We start from the raw sequence: 15274 nt of genomic DNA, 5'->3' as shown, positions 1-15274 counted from the left end.
CCCAGTTCCTTAAAAGATCTATAATGACATGGTCCTATGGGGTTGTGGTTGGGGCAGAGTCAACAAATAGCATACGCAACGGTTATGCTATGCTCATGGGGGTATATTTGGAGAGTTTTCCCAGCTCAGCCTGTGAGAAGTGGGAGGGAGACGTGGGTGATATAGCGGGAGAGCAATGGGAAGAAGCCCTAGAAACTGTACGTTCATGCTCTCTAAATGTTTTGCAGAAATTGTCACAGCTATATATTTAACTAAGAGCTTGTTGTACCCCACTAAAGCTGCATTCCATGGGCTTATGCTCAGACCCCTATTTGCAAGGAGTGGCAGAGATACAGGAGATCTAATACACTTGCTCTGGATGTGCCAGAAACTTCACCGCTACTGGAATACTGTTGTCACTTTGGAAAACACTGCATTTCAGAAGGTCCCCGTTGCTTTGGAGCCTAAGCACTTTATTTTGGGTATGCTTGACGCTAGAACTTTGGATAAGTTTGTTAGAGAAGCGGCTGCTAGGGCTTTGTTTTAGGCTCGCAGGTTCATAGAAATACACTGGATATCTCAGGCTCCCCCTACACCTGAGATGTGGCTTGAACAAATGAGTACGATGCTATGGTTTGAAAAGCTGATATATCAACATAGAGGCAAATTTGAGAAGGTATAAGGTGGCTGGCTGGCAGCTCCTCGTTTAGCCCCACTAGATTTAGTGTCAGCCAGATTATTGATTTGAAATACAGTAGTCTAATTATGGAAAAGTCCTCTTTAGATACCAGGATGGAAGGAGGTGGTGTACTTCCTATTTCATAAGGATGCTTTCCTCTTTATTACTGTGGTCCTAGTGACCCCTGCTATGTAGTCTCTAACAGGTGGTAATACCTTTTATGTAATTTTACACTCTGTATTGCTATTCTGGCATGTTTTCTTGAAGGTGAATTCTAACTTTTTTTTTTTTTAAAGAAATACTGTAACTTAATGGTAAGATTTTGCAACATTTTAATAAACCTTTTACTCAATTTAATAAACAAGTAGTATACTGGCATGGAGATAAGACAATTACAGTATTTCTCAAGAATTTTTTGTTAGCGTAAGAGGTTCCAGTCTTTTACGTATTCCATCAAACATCACGCCTTCTGTTAGAAATAAACATTTTTATTCAACCCTCATCCCTTTATAGGGAATATATTTAAATATTATGGGGGACATTTATCAAACAATTTAGCAGCACAATTAAATGCAAATCAGCCCCCTCTCATTTAGCAAAACCTGTGACAATTTTACGGTGTATTTGTGACTCCTGCATTTGCAGACCTATGCAACAGATTTTTAAAGTTCTTAAAATTAGCACTGAAGATGAAACAGAATTTTATTCTAAACAAACTCACATTTAAAAAGTGGTCAGGGCCAGGTATTATTCTGTTGAACATGAAGGAATGTAGGTATCAAGTTGTAACTTTATAGTAAATCTGCTGCACCATGTGTCTTTGCTGACCATTTAGCATTGTCTTGCTGTGCGACAGAATTTATATATCTCTTCTACTGTTCCCATCTTACCTTAGAAGTATTTTAGGAAACAAAATGCAGACTTTCTATATTAAAATGTTAATAACAAATAAACCATTGTGTATGGAAATAAAGGTAAACTTTTTTGTAGTGAACACACATGATTAAGACTACTTGCCAAAACAAGTAATCTTCTTTTGCTACAATTATACTGGTTGTGCTTATAAATGCTATGTTTTAGCATATGTGAGACATGCACCTTACTATCTTGGACTAGTATCGCTTATTGGGGATCATTCCCCCGGACTCCATTACCTACCTCTACACCTACCTTGTGCTTGCCTTCAGAGGTAGAGAGTGGTTTTGGGACTGCCAATCAATCATCTGTGGGATGTGCTGGAAAAACAAATCCAATCCATGGAGGACCCACCTTGCAACTTACAGGACTTTAAGGATCTACTTGGTGCCAGATACCATAGCATACTTTCAGAGGTCTCGACAGGTCAGGGCTATTTTTGTCCAATTTTAGATTTATCAAAATGATGTAATATGAGGTTCTACCTAAACTATCCAATCCATGTATCCTGTTAAGCAAGCCCCCTTGCACTACATACTTGTTAGTAGATCTAAAGCACATTGTACAGTTAGGCTGTAATGTGTATGGTGAATGCAACAAGCCATCTGAGAGTTGTTGATGGGTATTCAGTAGAGTTGGGCAAGTGTAAGGCTACTGTGGCACTTGCCCTCCTGCATTCCCTCACCACAACCCTTATGGATCCCTCAAAGTAGACCCTCTCCCTAACCTCACACATTAGTTGATCATGTACAGCGGGATCTCAGAGTGAGGGAAGTGATGGGTTGAGTAGGGGAAGAGATTTCTTCTCACTCTGAGCTCCCGCTGTCATTCAAGCAGCAGGTGTGGAGTCACTAAGGGGGTGCTGCAGTCACCTGTCTTTTTTATTTTGTATTGTAAGGCAGTGTGGAACACAAAAAAATAAAATAAATCAATGAGGGGGCCCGCCGCACTTCCAACGCGTCCGCACCCAGTACCAATCATACCCTCATAAGTACTCCACTGGGTCTATAAGTTCAAAGTGCTCATGCACTGCTGAAAAAAAATTGTTCAAATACAGCAGGATTAAAATAGAACATAAACACATTCCATGTCACTGGAAATTTTGAGTATATCCAATATTAACATTTATTAAAGTTATCCTTGTGAGCAGCAATGGTCTGTAAAACAAGGATGATGAAATAGTTTGGTCAGAAAGAAGCCCCACTGCAGATGATCGTTTTTAGGAACACATCAGCTTGTTTTGCTTTTGTCTGGTCTTAGAAGTTGGCTCCAAAATCATTTCTCCATTTCAGCCAAATAGGTCAGCTCTTTCTGCTTTTTTTTCTTTTATTTTTTGTGGAACCTTGTCACGTCCTTTTTACAGGATAACCAATACTCTTAGCTGTAGACTGCACCATGCCTGTACTTAAAGGGGTTAACAGTACTGTTGCAGAAATATGTTACTAAAAGCCGAAAATAGGCAAAGACGGCTAATTTGTCTGTAGAATATGTCTAATAGTGAGCCAAAATATAGCAACTAGTGAGCTAGGCAGGCCGTGGGAACAAGGCTACAGCCAGTGTTGCTGAATTCCCTTGGTTCTGGGCATTGTTAAAGCAGTAAAAATGAAGATCGGCAGTGATGTAATTACTTATGTATGTTTCTTCAAAGCTTTTGATTAGTAAACTGGCAGGATCCTATTAACCATAAGGCACTTAAGGACTGACATAGACAGATGAGTAGGACTTTCACTACACATGGCTCGCTGTAAAACAGAGATACAGTGGGGAAAATAATTATTCGATACCCTGTAGATGTTGTAAGTTTGCCCACTTACAAAGAAATGGTCTATAATTTTTATCATAGGTGTATTTTAAATGATAGAGACAGAATATCAACCAAAAATACAGAAAAACACATGATACAATTGTTATAAATTGAGTTGCAGTTCAGCGAGTAAAATAAGTATTTGATCTCCTACCAACCAACAATAATTCTGGCTCCCACAGACTGGCTACAGTATGAGCTCATGTGGAAAACACCAAATAGTACTGTCAGTTTAGGAAGGTGCTCTAAACGAAAAGTTATGTGTATAAAAGATACCTGTCAACAGACTGTCTATTTCATTCAAACCTTACTATCATGGGCAAGACTAAAGACCTGTCAAAGGACATCAGGGACAAGATTGTAGACCTGCAAGGCTGGAAAGGGCCACAACACAATCAGCAAGAAGCTTGGTGAGACGGAAACAACTGTTGGAGTGATTATTTGCAAATAAAAGAAATACAAAATAACCATCAATCGCTATTGGTCTGGAGCTCCATGCGAGATTTTGCCTTGTGGGTTAAGGATGATCATGAGTAAAGTGAGGGATCAGCCCAGAACTACATGGAAGGAGCTTGTGAATGATCTCAAGGCAGTTTGGACCACAGTCACCAAACAAACCAATGCTAACACAATATGCTGTCATGGAATCCTGCAGCCCCCACAAGGTTCCCCTTCTCAAGAAAGCACATGTACAGGCCCATCTGAACTCTGCCAATGAATATCTAAATGATTCTGAGAAAGATTGGGAGAAATGCTGTGGTCAGATGAGACCAAATTTTAGCTCTTTGGCATTAACTCGACTCACCGTATTTGGAGGAAGAAAAAAAGCTGACTATGACCCTAAGAACACCATCCCTACAATCAAGCATGGAGGTAAAAACATTATGCTTTGGGCCGTTTCTCTGCTAAAGGTACAGGCCAACATTGCCGCATTGAGGGGCCAATAGACAGGGCCATGTATTGTAAAATCTTGGATGAGAACCTTCTTCCCTCAGCCAGAACACTGAAGGTGGGTCGAGGATGGGTCTTTCAGCATGAAGCACATTAACCACTAGGGACCCGCGCTATAGCCCTGAGGGGCGCGCTTTTTGATCAGCGAGTCTGAGACTCGCCTGATCACGGATCGGAGCAAGGGGGTCGATCCTGACCCCTTACCACGTGATCAGCTGTCAGCCAATAACAGCTGATCATGTGATACAACGGAGCCGGTAATCGGCTATTTTTCCTCCTCGCACTGACAGCGTGAGGAGAAAAAAAAAAAAGAGCAGATCACCGGCAGCCGTGATCGGGACATCAGTCCCCATCACGGCCAGCTTACCAGTGCCCACCTGCCCCCTGCCAGTGCCACCTCAGAAATAAAAAAATGCCCCCCATCAGTGCCCACAGTGCCACACATCAGTGCCCACAATCTGCCTCAACAGTGCTGCACCCCAGTGCCACATATCCGTGCCCATCAGTGTCATCTACCAGTGCCCATCAGTGCCGCCCATCAGTGCCCAGCAGTGCCACCTATCAGAGCCACTTATCAGTGCCCATCAGTCCCATCTATCAGTGCTACCTATCAGTGCCCCTTAGTGCCACCCATCCGTGCCATCTTATCTATGCCCATCTTTGCCCATCAGTGCCGCCTTATCTGTGCCCATCAGTACTGCCTTATCTGTGCCTATCGGTGCCACCTTATTTGTGCCTATTAGTGCCGCCTTAACTATGCCTATCAGTGCCCACCAGTGCAGCCTATCAGTGCCCACCAGTGCCGGCCTCATCAGCGCACTTCAATGAAGGAGAAAAATTACCTGTTTGCAAAATTTAATAACAAACTATTAAACATGATTTTTTTTTTTTTTTTTTTGCATCTTTTTGTGTTTGTTTAGGAAAAAATAAAACTCCCAGCTGTAATTAAATACCACCAAAAGAAAGCTCTATTTGTGGGAAAAAAATTATAAAAATGTAATTTGGGTACAGTGTTGTATGACCACGCAATTGTCATTCAAAGTGCATTAGCGCTGAAAACTGAAAATTGGTCTGGGCAGGAGGGGGGTTTAAGTGCCCAGTAAGCAGGGCCGTCTTTAAGGCAGGGCAAAAGGGGCAGCTGCCCTGGGCCCTGTCATTGTTGTGGGGCCCAAAACAGCTGCCTCATACTTGACAACTATCCAGGTTTAAATTCCCTTGTCCCTTGAAGTTTTAGTCCTGTGCTGTGTCCCAATATCTCAGTGTGAAGTGCTCGTACTAATGCTGCTCAGCTCTGCCCTATTGTTGTGTGCAGATGACTCACCTGCAGACCCTGTGTTTACATGTAAATAATTGGCATTCATATGTAAATAGCGGTGACAATTCTAAGTAAATAGCTGTGGCCGGCATTGATATGTATGTATATGTACCAGTCAGTAAGCAGTAATGAAATGCTGTAACTGCTGGCAACCAATCGCAATTTCTGTCTGATCTGATAGCTACTATTTATTGTAGGTCTCAGAGCAGGTGGAGAGTGAAATTGCACGGAGGGGGGGGGGGGGGGGTGTTGGCCAAGAAAATTTTTGCCCAGGGTCCAATCTATATTAAAGACGGCCCTGCCAGTAAGCAAGTGGTTAAGCTCATGGAGTGGCCTAGCCAGTCTCCAGACCTTAAGCCTATAGTAAATATATGGAGGGAGCTGAAAATTTGAGTTGCAAAGCAACAGCCAAAAACCTTATGGATTTAGACAAGATCTGTAAAAAAGGGTGGACCAAAATCCCTCCTGAGATGTGTGCAGACCTGGTAACCAACTACAATAAATGTCTTATCTCTGTGCTTGCCAACAAGGGTTTCTCCACCAAGTATGAAGTCATGTTTTGGTTGGGGATCAAACACTTTACTCACTGAACTGCAACTCCATTTATATTATGTGTTTTTCTGGATTTTCGGTTGATATTCTGTCTCTATCATTTAACCATTTGCCTACCAGGCACTTACACCCCTTCCTACCCAAGCCATTTTTCAGCTTTCAGTGCTGTTGCACTTTGAATGACAATTGCGTAGTTGTGCTACACTGTACCCAAACAAATTTTTTATAATTTTCTTCACACAAATAGAGCTTTCTTTTGGTGGTATTTAATCACTGCTGTTTTTTCTTTTTCTTTTTAACCAAAAAAAAAAGATCAAAAATTTGTTTTTTTACTGTCAGAAAATTTTGTAACAAAGTAATTTTTCGTCTTCACTGATATGCACCGATGAGGCTGAACTGGTGGGCATTGATGAGGAGGCACTAATATGTCGCACTTATGGGCACTGATGGGCATTGATTGACAGCAGTGATGGCATAAACCTATGATAGACCCTTAATTTCTGTGTGAGTGGGTAAATTTACAAAATCTGCAGGGGATCAAATAATTATTTTTCCCACTATATGATTATTTTTTTTGTCTTCCAGTGAAAATGTAAGAGCTGTCAAAAGTGGATCTACACTTTTTTTGCAGGTTTGAGATGGTGTCAAACAACAGTTCATGTATATGCTAGAAATGCTGTGAGGTCAGGTCCCAGCAATACTTCACCCCATTTATAAAAGAGGAAAATAAATGTGGAAATTAACAGCCCAGACAACAGAATCAAGTAATGCCCATAGTTCGCAACTGATGGTGTTATGGCATGGGAGGCATTTCCCAGTTTGGACCCTAATCCCCCTGACTCTAATTCTTATACAGCTGTCCTTCTTGTATGTGTGATATGCAGATCTGCAAAGATAAAAGTACTAATCCTTCTCCACTGTATGCCATCTACTGAAAATGTTTCTTCAGCCTTAGGATATGGCCCTGCCTAGCCCAGCTTTACTTTAACAAGTGAAAAGAAGATTTGTAAGCCATACAAAATTACATTGCAAATCTTTCATTAATAAATCGATACCCATCAAGTTTGCATGGAAGTATATGTCGCACAAAGAGCAGCGATATATGACTTTTTTGGTATCAGCATGTGTTAGTTACTGAAAGTACAACAAAACCTATGTAACTGTATACCTTGTTGCACACCCTTTCTACCCTCTCTGCCATTTCTACCCCCCCACCCCAGTAGAAGACATCCCCAACAATAACAGATTCCCCCGGCAAAAATAGACCTCTTTAAACAAAATACCACCTCGCAATAACAGATCAACCCCAGGAACGATAGACCCCACCAACACCAATAGATCTCCCAAGAGTGAGCAACGATAGACCCTTCCTCAACAGTAGTTCGCTTCCAGCAACAATTGACCCACAGCAACACAAGACCCCCCCAGCAACAATAGACCCCTCAGCAAGCACTGTTGAGCGAGCCAGTGGAGGAGGCCACCAAGACATATGAGGAAATTGAATGCCTTAATATTTATAGCAGCGAAAATCTCCATAGCCAGATCTTAGAAGATACCCACGATTCCATTTGAGTTGGTCAAGTCTGAATTGTCTCGGATTACAGTCAAGTAACGCTTTTTTCAGATCTTAAATGACAAAATTGCACTATTTGAGAAAATATGGAAGCCCCGGATTAATTATTTGACAGTGATGCTTAATATGTCAAGTCTAAGGCCAGCCATGGACAGTTCCGGATGAAACGTCCGAGATTGGAACCATTTATGGGCAGGCTGAACGTACTAAATGAATCGATCAATCAACCTGGTCACAACCAGCCTTCCGTATAAATCACTAGTGGCTAGCTCAGCGGGAGGGACTCCCTTGTCAACACAGCTTGTGGTTGCAGAAAAGATTGGACAACTTGTACTGGATACAACCCCTGGATTGGAGAACTTGTACTGTTTTTTCTAACAAATTCCTTTCTCCTAGATGCAAGTTCTTATGTGTTTTGCGTAACTTATATTTTGTTTAACCTGGCACACCTGCCACATTCTGAAAAGTTTTTAAATCTCTTCTTGTTCTGCACTTTGACATTTAACAAAAATTATTGGAAATAAAAATTAAACAAAGCAAAGTCATTATAAATGATGACAAACTGTTAGAACTCCAGTCTAAATTTTTAAGTTGTTTGGATAAAGTAGGGAACTTTTGTTTGGCTTTATGTGTAGATTTTTTAAAATGGATTTGCACACTGTTTCGATGATGCATTCAATATACATTATACATACCATGGTACAATTGCATCCAACAACACTGGGCATATGAAGCACTGGCAATTGGTACAGTGTACATTGCATGTTTTTTGCTTATATATCCCTTGTGGGGTCAAGTAAAGGGCCTGTGTCAATGGACTTTTGTTCACATCACATGTTTTGTTTTCCCATACAAGTGTAATACTGTAAAACCTTACAGGATTGTATAGTGTGACAGCCAGCTCTATTTATGTATATCCTGGAGTGTTGAGAGCCCCCTGGAAGAAAGTTATAATAACTAGCAGGGAGAAGCAATTTACATGGTTTTCTAGTGTTTTGGATTGGAGGGTCATTGTCAATTGCTGTTAGGTCTTAATTGTTCTCTGGGTTCCTGAGAATATTCCCCATGACCACTGTCACTGGGATAGAGAAAAAAAGTCTCACCAAAAGTAGACAGTTCTACAAACCCCACTTTAGTAAAGAAATTATTTTTTCTATCTGCATCCTTGCTGGACAGATTTTGTCTCATTTTATACCTATATCGACAAGCTTCGGTTTGCATTAGGCAGGTTTTGCATTCCTATACAAGTCTTTAGGAATGCAAAACTTGTTTGATGTAGGTGAAATGCAGGTCAGAAAGCAGTTAACCCCCCTAGCGGTAATCCTGAGTCTGGCTCGTGTTAGGAATTTACTGATAGAAGCGGTAACCCCGAGCCAGACTCGGGATCGCTTCGCTGGATGCAGGGGAGGACACAGGGAGACTTACTTACCTTGTCCCCTGGATCCAGCGATGTCCCCTGCACTGTGTGAGCGAGCTGTCCTCTGCTCGATTCACAGTGCCGAATGCCGCCGAGCTCCGTTCCCTGCAGCGTTACGGCGCACGGGAGCGGAGAACGGCGGCAAATTTAAAAAAGTAAAAAGACACAAAACACACACAGCACTGTAATCTTACAGATTACAGTGCTGCATTACAAAATACACACCCCCTTTGTCCCTAGTGGTCTGTGCAGTGCCCTGCATGCACTTTTATATTATAAATACTGTTTTTTCTGCCTGGAATTTGGAGATTGTCCATAGCAACCAAAAAGTGTCCCTTTTTCAGTGTTTTAGGATTTAATTACATTATTGAATAATTTTTTATTATTCTTTATTATATTATAAACTTTATCATACCCGGGATGTCTGCTAGACTCTGGTTTGAAGAGATTTAAGAGCGTTATTCCTAAGAATTACAGAACTACAAAATAAAATGCCAGATTTCCATGCAAAGTAATTGTACCGCTTTCAGCACCTAATTCCAGACTAAATCATACTGCCAGGGAGGTTAATGGCAGGTCAGATTCACATGGTATTGAATTCTGAATGATCTCAGAGCCATACTAAATTGATGTCAGACAACGGCCCAAAGCTAAATTGATACAGGTCCTCTCTTCAGTCTCCTGTCAAAGACAGGCAATAAGGAAAATCCTTCATAACAGTGACTGTGTCTTGGTTAGCGTTCCACTTTAAATTTTATTCTGAACTTCACAATCACACCAGAAAAAAAGAAAAAAAAAAAAAAAAAAAAAAACAAAGATCGCAGTTAGAATTACACATATTTTTAATGAAATAATTTGTGTCAGTCAGGAAACAGAAGGACATGGACACCATCACTTAGAACAACAACGATCAAGACAAAACATTGATAATTTATCCAAAAAAAGGCACGCTTTTTTAAGTTATGTAACTTTCAAACCTTTTATGCCAACAAGTTCTCTTTATTTAAAGCTTGATTAACACTGTCACAAACACTTTCCGTAATAATCTTATTATGACTTAGCAGCAGCATAATGAACACCAAAAAACTTCATATCAAAGCCCGAAGGGCTCTGCCGTCATGGTATAGTATGCCAGTAAGGATGTGGCCTTGCATTCTACCGGCTAATTAAGGAGGAATGCTGTTGTGAAGACTCTCCAACTGTTCCTCATGAAATTTAATCTTTTCTTCCAGGTCTTTCTGCTCAATCAAGAAGTATGTCTTTAACCTCACATAGTGTTTGTAGTCCTCGAGCTGGGCCTCGCTTAGATATTTGGCCAGGATTCCAGTGACCACTTGCTCTCTGCGGTCCAAGTTGTCCTTTAAATCTTTGGCGTCCTCTCTTTGCCTGATTAGGAGACTGTGACGTTCCTTTAGGGATTGCTAAATTGTAAAGAAAAGAAACAGAATTAGACACGTACAGAGTAAAATATAGAACATCCAGCTCTATTCACTAATATGGAATAGTGAAATAAGACCTATAAAAAATAACCAAATCAACTGTGCAGGGTTCAGGATAGACCTTGCACAATTCTGAAAAACACTGCGTACCTTTAGTATATTTATGTCATATTGTTTTCAATATGCGGTGTGATGCTTTTACAAGGTTTTTAATAGTTTAATGTAGTCAAATAGCTGCGCAATGGGGATGATTTACTAAAATATTAAAGGCTGTTTGAAAATTGTATCTGACATGTACATCAAGGAGAAAAGAAAAAAGTGCCGCTAAGAGTAGTAGATTGAATGCGGTTTAATAAAGGCCCCACAATGGGCTACTCACAGGCTATAGGTAGTATACAGGCTCATCGATGTGGGTACACTTGCGGTGGTCTGTCCATCTGCATCTCAAATGCTGAACATCGGTGTTTGTCGCAATGTGGGGGAGACAGGTGCTGTGGCCGGAAGGAAGCCAGAAAGACGCTGGAACGACTCTGGGATCCTAGGTGGAATGCGGTATGGAGCGCAGCATTACACAAGCAGTTCAGAGGGTACAGACATCACAGGGCCCAAGATGCCCCTCCCTGACATCTGTACCATCTGAACTGCATGCTCCACGCCACATTCCACCTCGGATCCCGGAGTCGCTCCAGCGTCTTTATGGCTTCTTTCTGCCCACAGCACCGTCTCCGCCACAGCATGACAAACACCGCTGTTCAGTGCTTGAAATACAGATGGACAGACCACCACAAGTGTACCCAAATTGATTAGCCTGTATACTACCTATTTCCTGTGATTAGCCCATTATGAGGGCTTTATTAAACCGCATATAATCGAATACACTTAGTGGCGCTTTTTTTTTTCTTCTTGTACGTTATATTACAGACTGAGCTACGCTCTGGAATCCAAGCACACACAATGGTGTGTGGACTTTTATCCAGATAATTTTGGACTTCTATTTGTGTGTTTGCATTTGTGCCTATAACCTACTCTATTGTACTTGTCTCATGCACATCGCTGGAGGAGGATTGGGCTCATGTTAGCATTAGGGGTGGCTGCTACACAGAGAAGGCTTTTTACCTTTATGTATAGAATGTATAAAGGTAAAAACCCTTCAGTAAGACAATAAAAGTATATCAAACACTTAAATGATTTTTCGTAGAACAGGGATAGGGAATATATCCATAGGAAATCGCATGCCCTGTGATTTCTTCGGATAAAAGAATAATAGTGCATCAATAATACAATAAAAGTATATAAAACACTGAAAAAAGATTCTACGTAGAACAGTGATAGGAAATATATCCATATGGTATGAACATGAAATGAAAAAACGGTGCTCAAAAAGAAGGTGCACTACTATTGCAAAATAAATCCTGAAGGAATAGATAAAATCCTAAACGGCATATAAAAGCATACAAAAAAGTTTCCTCCATATAGGTATATGCTGCAAATGTTCTTATAGGTGAAAGCAAAAAAAGATAAGTAGCGTCCATATAAGGTGCAAGGTAGGCAAGTGGCTGTATATTAGTAGCGTCAGCATAAAATGACAAAGTGTTGGTGACAATCCTCTGGCATAAAGTTCTGATGGATAGGTGACTTTGTGGTTCCTGCGCAGAGTAACGTATAGATGTACCCTTACCTTACTGCTGTAAGGTAACAGCACGAGGGCATAGCTAAATGTGTTTCTTGGCAGACTCCCAGTATGGCGTATCCGGCTCCACTAGTGTGTCAGTAAGAAGAGCCGGCAACACTGTATTCTTTGAAGTGTCGTTTATTGGTACATCAGAGTGACAACATATTGTCACTTTGATGTACTAATAAAGGACACTTCAAGGATTACAGTGTTGTCGCCTCTTCTTACTGTTGCACTGGAGTGTGTTGGGACACATTGAGCCTCGGCACCTGTGAGTGGACCTGGTGTATGGATTGAGTTGTCCTTGCAGAGACCGACGTTACCATTCTTCTTTTCCACTGGTGTGTCTCTCTAGTCTGGGATCAGAGTCCCACTATTGTACCTGGTGTGTCCACATCCAATGAACCTTGCAATGGGGCATGGGAATATGTAAAGAGGGATGCACAATAGTGTAGTATTTCTAAATGTTTATTGACAAAACAGTAAAATTAAAATCAAGGTACTTACAATAAGAAGTATCAAACAGGCATATAACAAAAGACCTGCGAGCTCGCCCACGTCACTTCAGAGCCTCATGTTCCCGCACGTGTTTGTCAATGTCACATGACTTCATCAGGGTATCGTTTGTTATATGCCTGTTTGATACTTCTTTTTGTGAGTACCTTGATTTTACTTTTACTGTTTTGTCAATAAAACATTTGGAAATACTACACTATCGTGCATCTCTCTTTACATCCTCCCCATGCCCCATTGTGAGGTTCATTGGATGTGGACACACCAGGGACAATAGGGGGGACTCTGATTCCAGACTAGAGACACACATCAGTGGAGCCGGATACGCCATATGGGGAGGCTGCCAAAAATCACATTGAGATATACCCACATGCTGTTACCTTACAGCAGTAAGGTAAGGGTACATCTATACATATACTCTGCACAGGAACCAGGAAGTCACCTATCATCAGCACTTTATGCCAGAGGATTGTCACCAGCATCTTGTCATTTTATGCTGACACTACTAATATACAATCACTTACCTACCTTGCACCTTATATGGACACTACTTCTCTTTTTTGCTTTCACCTATAAGAACATTTGCAGAATATACCTATATAGAAGAAACGTTTTTGTATTCTTATATATGCCGTTTAGGATTTTACCTATTCCTTCAGAATTTATTGCAATAGTAGTGCACCTTCTTTTTGAGCATCGTTTTTTCACTTCATGTGCACACCATATGGATATATTTCCTATCACTGTTCTACGAAGAATCTTTTGAATGTTTGATATACTTTTATTGTCTTATTGATACACTTATATTGTTTTATACGAAGAAATCGCAGGGCATGCGACACGCTTTTATACTACCTAGGACAGGATATATATTGACCTTCGAACATTGTCTCTTTCAACCATATCTTTCATTGAGCACCTTTGCATTTTATTACGCACAGTATTTAGGTTCATAGCACAGTACTACCTTCACTTTATATATTTTCTGGGTTCTGATATTTCCTTCAGTGTTGCAGCATATTGTTAAAAAATGCACACATTTGGTAGGGTGGGAATATCATTGTATTATAAAAATCATTCAGCCTTTCCAAACATTTTAATGCTCACTACATTCATAAATAAGATGAAGCTGTGTTCACTTCAATTAACCAATCATGTGCTTGAGCATTTTTTTTTTTTTTTTATTATGGCAAAACATCTCAGATGCAACAAGTCAAGCCTTTTTTTACAAATAAGGAAACCCTTATTTGGCATATACCAAGTAACGAAAACAAACAAGACTTATGAAAACGTTTGTTGACAGTTTATGTATTACTTTGCATATACTGTAGCACAGTGTTTCTCAACTCCAGTCCTCAAGGTGACCCGACAGGTCATGTTTTCAGGATTTCCCTCAGATGAAACAGCTGTCGTAACTACTAAGGCAGTGAAACTGATCAAATCACCTGTGCACATTAATGGAAAGCCTGAAAACATGACCTGTTGGGGCGCCTTGATGACTGGAGTTGAGAAACACTGCTGTAGCATGTATAAACAGTGAAGATAAGGGGCCTAAAAGGCCCATAGATACACGTACCATAAGAATCAAACATTGAAGTATCATCAACTGAGAATGAGTGAATCTAATGAAGAGGAAAAAAAACAAACCGATAGATATACTAGCATTTCTAACTTTGTGCATCGTTGGCTCATCTACAAATATCGCATAACACACATTTGTCATGAAGTCCACCGATTGTTATGATCACTATGATTTTATAATCGCCATAATGGCGGCTAAGTAGCAGGAATTTAGAGGAAACAAGGGAAGAGAAGAAGGGGGGGGGGGGGGGGGTCATACTCCTGCAAAGTAAACAGAAGCCCCAGCAAGCTGCTCTGTGCTGCTAACAATTTTAATTAAATTGGGAGTCGGAGCGGGCCACTTCCTGCAGGTAAGCATCCATGCAAGTGAAACGTCTCCATGGCCTCCACTTATCTCAAAATTGTTCTTCTGTATTATGGAGAGTCACTGTCAATGTCTCCATATGGAGAATATAATTGATTTTAGCGTACCACAGGACCCTGGTCGGTGGTTGAGACTGCCTCCACAACGCAGGGACATATGCCCTTGCTGCATTGAGGAGCTGCATCGTAAGCGTCTTCTTGCATTTCCGGAGAGGTCTGTCAGGTGTAGAAGACATGTGGTTAATAGTCATTGTTACCTACACCCAAAAAGGTTTTAAGGTGGATCAGGACCAAAAGATGTGCAAAATCGTACCACTTTCCGCATTGCACTGCAAGCGCTTATCAGGGGAAGCCCCATCAATCTTGTGAAGTATATAAGGAACTCTATACCATCAGGATAAACTTTTCTGTACCTGACTTCCTGGTACTGGTTTTCCATGGAGGATTTACTGTATGTGTGAATTTTTTCCATTTGTCGTGGTGTGAACTGGATATCCAAGTCCACTTCCCAATGGTGGACA

At 40.9% G+C, this 15274-nt stretch overlaps 2 protein-coding genes across 5 annotated transcripts in view; one reads left to right on the top strand and one right to left on the bottom strand.

Annotated features, from left to right (window-relative positions):
- The window catches only part of LOC143962129 (uncharacterized), a 350250-nt gene that overhangs the window by 62643 nt on the left and 272333 nt on the right, over window positions 1-15274 (top strand). The gene's annotated exons all lie outside the window — the stretch shown is intronic.
- The window catches only part of SHROOM1 (shroom family member 1), a 110570-nt gene continuing 105305 nt past the window's right edge, over window positions 10010-15274 (bottom strand). For all 4 annotated transcript variants that reach the window (XM_077473211.1, XM_077473212.1, XM_077473214.1 and 1 more), the window contains one exon: window positions 10010-10606. In XM_077473211.1, coding sequence (XP_077329337.1) covers window positions 10352-10606 — 255 coding nt within the window. In that variant the 3' untranslated portion in view covers window positions 10010-10351. The remainder of the gene's footprint in view (window positions 10607-15274) is intronic.

Source organism: Lithobates pipiens, unplaced genomic scaffold (assembly GCF_037356315.1).
Source record: "Lithobates pipiens isolate NorthernLeopardFrog02 unplaced genomic scaffold, aLitPip1_a1.2 Scaffold_8, whole genome shotgun sequence".
Classification (NCBI taxonomy): Eukaryota; Metazoa; Chordata; class Amphibia; order Anura; family Ranidae; genus Lithobates; species Lithobates pipiens.
This window is presented reverse-complemented; position numbering and strand designations above follow the sequence as displayed.